Source organism: Charadrius vociferus, unplaced genomic scaffold, assembly GCF_000708025.1.
Source record: "Charadrius vociferus isolate BGI_N301 unplaced genomic scaffold, ASM70802v2 scaffold43, whole genome shotgun sequence".
Classification (NCBI taxonomy): domain Eukaryota; kingdom Metazoa; phylum Chordata; class Aves; order Charadriiformes; family Charadriidae; genus Charadrius; species Charadrius vociferus.
The window spans coordinates 3,080,525-3,086,447 of record NW_009648043.1 but is presented as its reverse complement, the minus strand read 5'-3'; the positions used below and the strand labels follow the sequence as shown (position 1 = coordinate 3,086,447).

At 42.4% G+C, this 5,923-nt stretch overlaps 1 protein-coding gene across 1 annotated transcript in view; it reads left to right on the top strand.

The window, feature by feature from the left end:
* The first annotated feature begins 210 nt into the window (after window positions 1-210).
* The window catches only part of PLXNB2 (plexin B2), a 79,264-nt gene continuing 73,551 nt past the window's right edge, over window positions 211-5,923 (top strand). The window contains exons 1-3 of the mRNA XM_009883654.1: window positions 211-1,308; window positions 2,960-3,142; window positions 5,047-5,169. Of these exons, the coding sequence (XP_009881956.1) occupies window positions 211-1,308; window positions 2,960-3,142; window positions 5,047-5,169 (1,404 nt within the window). The remainder of the gene's footprint in view (window positions 1,309-2,959; window positions 3,143-5,046; window positions 5,170-5,923) is intronic.

The window sequence follows — 5,923 nt, the reverse complement described above, 5'->3', positions numbered from 1 at the left end:
ATCCTTCCCCAACATATTAAATTGCTAGGCAGTTAACAGGATTTGAGGTTTTCCATAATCTTAATGATGTCTACACATGCATAAGTATAAATGTATTTGTGTCTGAAATCATGAAATAAAAAAAACCCTTCAGATTGCTGAATTTTGTGTAAGTTTTCTTTTTCAATATGTTTCACGTTGTTTCTTTCCCTTTTTAGGTATTACATAGAAATGGCTTTATGGATGTGGACACTGAGCATTTTGAGCTGTTTTTGCATCACCTTATCCAGAAATGAGGAACTGAAATTTTTTCAGAGTGCTACAGAGCTAAATCATCTAACAGTGGATAATGACACTGGGATAATCTATTTGGGAGTGGTAAATGCTCTGTATCAGCTTACAGAAAACCTGGAAGTAATGAAGTCTGTAGAAACAGGTCCAAGAAAGGACAACAAGAAGTGCACACCTCCTATTGATGAAAATCAATGTAAAGAGGCAGTACTGACTGACAATTATAACAAATTATTGTTGCTGAACAAGGCGGATAAAACAATTGTGGTGTGTGGAAGCCTTTTTAAGGGAATCTGTGCCATCAAAGATCTAGAAGACATTAGCAACGAGAAGTATTACGTAGACAGTAGCGGAGAAAAGTCTTTTGTAGCAAGCAACGATGAGAATGTATCAACTGTGGGATTGATCACTTCCTTGAACAACGACCGAGTGCTGTTTGTTGGGAAAGGGAATGGACCAAATGATAATGGGATAATAATCAGCACTCGGCAGCTCTACGAAAGGGATGGGAAAGACATTTTTGAAATGTATACAGACTCGGCAGCTGTTAAGTCAGCTTATCATTCGTCAAGCACACAACAATTTGTGGCAGTCTTTGAGGATACAAAATATGTTTATTTTATTTTTAATCAGCAAGAGAAACAGCCTGTCAATAACCGCACACTGATTGCGCGTCTGTGCAAAGATGATGCCCATTATTATTCCTACTTTGAAATGGACTTGGGTTGCAAAGATGATGATGGTGCCTATGACCACTGTCATTCTGCTTATGTCACCACCCCAGGAGAAGAGCTGGCTGAGAGCATGGCTCAGCAGAAACAAACTACGGATGCTCTCTCAGATGACAAAGTTCTTCTTGCACTCTTCAGCAAAGTAAACAAAGATAACGGCTCTCTAAAGTCTGCCATGTGTGTGTTTTCCTTGCGGCACATCAATGAAAAGATGGAAAAAAACCGGAACGATTGCTACACTAAAAAGAATACCAGCTCATTTTACAAACTTTTTGCAGCAGAAAACCCGTGTGCATCACATGGACTGGTAATATCAGTATCAGTTTTAGAATCTGTGTTATAATTAGTGGAAAATATACAACTGCATGTTTTGGGGTGGCTTTGAGCTAACCTATAGTGAGATCAGATGACTGAAAACTCAATAGCTGGTTTCACTATAGAAATGGAATGTGGCTGGGGGAACAGGTCAAGCAAGAGGCAGCAAGATAGTCATAATTTTGAGTCTTTGAAAAAAAGATGTGATGTCTCCTGAAAGATTAATATTAGTTTCATAAATGCATTTCTTTTAAAGGTTTTCTTCTGGTATGGAAATTACTGGGTCAAATGCAGTGATTTGTTACGTCCATAATCCGCTTCTGGATGATCACTATAGGCAATTCTGGTCTCAGCCAACATATTTATAATGTTTTGAAATGGTATTAAGAATCTTGTAGGTGATATCTGGAGTTGAGTGTTGTTTCTCCCTTGGATTTGAGTTTTCAGATAACTGGAAATACCCGTGTTTCTTGTATTCGGGTGGTGGTCATATTTTGCTCTGGCTTAAAATACTTCCATAGTATGGTGGGCATTTTCATTTTCTTTCCTCCAGATACTGGTCTTCAATTTATGAATTTATGCCTCTGCAAGGCAGTTTTCAGCAGCTCTGTTGATTTTATGATGCTTTTGCCCACACCACTCAACCTATTCCCAAGCCCTACTTGTGCATGACATTCGTTACTGTGGCCAACCCTAAACTGGGTCTTAAAAATCTTAAAAATAACTCAGCCAGCTTTTACAAGAATGTCTTAATTCCCCAACCTGAGCAAGTTACACACTTGCATAAGCAGCTGTTTGAACACAGCTTGATAAGTGGTGTGCTACAGTCCAGGGGTAGGAGTGAACAGCTGAAGAGACAGGGCATGGGAATACCTTATGGTAGTATTGACCCAGAATCCTTCATCTCATGAAAGTACAGCCCTCTCCCACACAGTAGGTCGCTAGCACTGATAAGAAGCCAAAAGAACACATTTTGCTTCCAAACACCAATGTTACTCACTGCAGTCCCTGCATCTGAGGTGAGCATCAAACATAGAAATCCTGAATGTGACAAGTAGAGCAGCCCAGGCTTCCAGAAAAAAGGAGGTGTGGTTTTCAGATCAGAAAGACAGCCTTGTTACCAAATATAGCAGAAAAGGCGAGGTGTGAATGAACTTCCTTCTGGTGGCACTCCCTGCAGCTCAGGATTAAAGCGTAGTGAAGAGGGAATGTGTTGAAGTTCACGAGATGATTGCCATTGGGTTGCTTTTGTATGGATAGCAGCAAATTAAGAAACAAAACAACATTATAAAAACAGTCTTCAACACAAAATTGGTCAACCTAATCTATATGACATGTTCATTTTAATTAAACAAACTGGTTACTTTTTAAACTGTGCTGCTCTAATGAAATAGAAACAAAAAATTTTCTCTCCCCAGGTCTCCTGGAATGTGAAAGCATTGAAGCAGTTTGCAATTAGCAGGCTGCTTTCTGATTGCTGCCTGTTGGCTGGGGGAAAATGGGCCGACAATCCATTTCTCTCTTTCTACTCTTCTCTGTCTGAGGGGTATTATGCTGTCTGGTAATAGGGTTGCGCCTCATTCTTAGCTAGGAATTAGTGATCTGAATGTTTAACGTCTCTCTGTATTGCTATTCCTTATTAGAATGCAAGCAAAAATTTCCCCTGTGGCTCTGAACACTTGCCATACCTTTTGGGAAGTAAGAATGGTGTTATAGAGAAGCCAGTACTGCAAAAAGAAGGGATGAATCTCACGGCCGTCACTGTGGCAGTGGAGAATGGGCATACCGTGGCTTTTCTGGGAACATCAGACGGCAAAATTCTTAAGGTAACAAACTGGACTTAAAAGACTGGAAAGTGTTTAAAAGGTCGCGAACTGTAGTGATAGCAGACTTCTACTCTAAAAGTAAATGGGGTTTATAAGATCGCATACCAGGAGCAAGTTCTCTTGGAGCTTGGTATTTTTATTTTCAAAGAAAACTCACATTATTTCTGATGTACCTCAGCAATCTGATACACAGATTGAATTAGCATCGCCTGAATGACACTTTTCCCAAAGGATTAGATACCTACTGAGAGCCCTGTATAAACAGCCTTAGGTAATCTAACAGCTGCTGTAGCCTTATCTCTATTCAAGCCCATACTAGTTTAAGAGCAACTTTTCATTTTGTAATCATTCTGGCCATTCAGTGAATAGAGATGGCAATACAAAGCCCAAGCTCGAGCTCTGCTAAATTCTGACTGTGTGGTGGGGGACTCGAGGATTCACATGTTTCTGGTAAAATGTCAAGACTAAAATGCCAAACACCTTCTTTTGCTTGAAGGGGAGTGATGGCCATGTGCCACTACGTGGTTCGAAATTTGAAGCTGAAACTGTTGGTTAAAATAAGGGAAGTTGACAAATTTGAACATGTTCACGTGCAAAGTCTCTGAGTTAAGAATGTTAATTTTACACCGCTAAAATAAGTCGGTATTTAGACACACACACAAAAAAAAGACACAAATATTAGCTATTGTGAGCAGTGAGCAATTTCTTTTCATGAATTTTGTGCTTTGCTTGCTGCTTTTGATGCCATATACTTCAAATTGAAATGTTTTCCCTAATTTGAATTTGTGAACTTGAGGTCTCCCCTCAGCCTCCTTTTCTCCAGACTGAACAGCCCCAGTTCCCTCAGAGGCTCCTCATAGGACTTGTGCTCAAGACTGTTCAACAGCTTTGTTGCTTTTCTTTGGACTCACTCCAGCACCTCAAAGTCTTTCTTGTAGTGAGGGACTCAAAACTGGACACAGTACTCAAGGTGCAGCCTCACCAGTGCCAAGTATGGTACCACAACCACTTCCCTAGTCCTGCTGGCCACACTATTTCTGATACAAGCCAGGCTGCTGTTGACCTCTTTGGCTACCTGGGCATACTGCTGGCTCATAGTCAGCCAGCTGTCTACCAAAACCCTGCTGTGGGAAACGGTATCAAAGGCTTTACTAAAGTCTAGGTAGGCAACATCCACAGACTTTTCCTCATCCACCAAGTGGGTCACCTTGTCATAGGAGATCAGGTTAGTCAAGCAGAATGTGCCTTTCATAAAAACATGCTGACTGGGCCTGATCTCTTGGTTGTCCTGTATGTGCTGTGTGGTGGCATTTAAGATGATCTGCTCCGTAACTTTCCCTGGCACCGAGGTCAGAATGACAGGCCTGTAGCTCCCTGGATCCTGCTTCCGGCCCTTCTTGTAGATGGACGTCACATTTGGTAACCTCCAGTCAACTGGGACCTCCCCAGTTAGCCAGGACTGCTGATAAATGATGGAAAGTGGCTTGGTGAGCAATTCCACCAGCTCCCTCAGTACCTTGGGGTGGATCCCTTCTGGCCCGATAGACTTGTGCGTGTCTCAGTGGTGTAGCAGGTCACTAACCATTTCCCCTTGGGTTGTGGGGGTTCATTCTGCTCCCTGTCCCTCTCTTGCAGCTCAGGGGGCTGGGTACCTGGAGAGCAACTGGTCTTACTATTTAAGACTGGGGAAAAGGTGACATTAAGTACCTCAGCCTTTTCCTCATCCTTTGTCACTATGTTTCCACCCGCATCCAATAAAGAATGAAGATTCTCCTTAGCCCTCCTTTTGTTGTTAATGTATTTATAGAAACATTTTTTATTGTCTTTTATGGCAGTAGCCAGATATAATGATACTTGGGGAGAAAAAAGCAACATTAACCACCTTTCTTCCTTCCATGACATAGGTGTTCCTGTCATCTGCTGCAACTGAGTACAGCTCTCTTACTATTGAACTGAACAAACCCATAAAGAATGACCTGGTTCTTGACCACACCCAAGAAAATCTGTACGTGATGACCACAGACAAGGTAATATGTCCTCCTTGCGTTGAGGACCAGGTCTGCTTTTACTTTCTCTGCAACTTTACCTGAGATCTGTATGTTTCTCAGTTTTTCCTGGAAGTCACCCCATTTGGTGTGGCTCCCCCCACTCTGGGTGTGTGAAGACCTTTCTCAAGTCCAAGCTAATGGGCTTGATTGTTGTGACTTGGAGAACTGTTATATCCTTGATGCCTAGCAGCTAGGAATGGGAAGTGAGACCACCTCTAAAGCTCTCTTACAGGGTCTGGGAGAAGGATGAAGTTGAGATATTTGGCACCAGCACACCACAGGGTCAGGCACAGCGCTCAGTGTGGTGTCTGTGGGGTACCAGTAGATACTCCAGCTGCCATCGGTCCTATTCAAGCATACTTCAGGATTTAGGATGCTGGCAGCTGACGTGATAGCATTTACACCAGGAGATTTCGTGGGCCTTGCCGTCAAAAACTAACAAGCAATGGGGAGGATTATAACTTTGGGAAACACTTTTGTTTGAGTTTCTGCTAGAACCAAGTGAGTGCAGCAGGAAAGGTTGGACTTTGCTATGAAAGGCACAGGCAGTGTATTCTAGGTTCCCCTTCTCTGTGCTGGCAGGTGAGGCAGAATGGAGGTTTATAAAGAAAGGAAGAAAAAAAAAAGCAAGTAGGAGATGAGATTTCTCCTTCACCTCCAGCTGTAACCCTCTTCTGACACTTCTCTTTGTGGTGGCTGGGGCTGCCCGCCCCCAAAGCGTGGATCAGCAGCT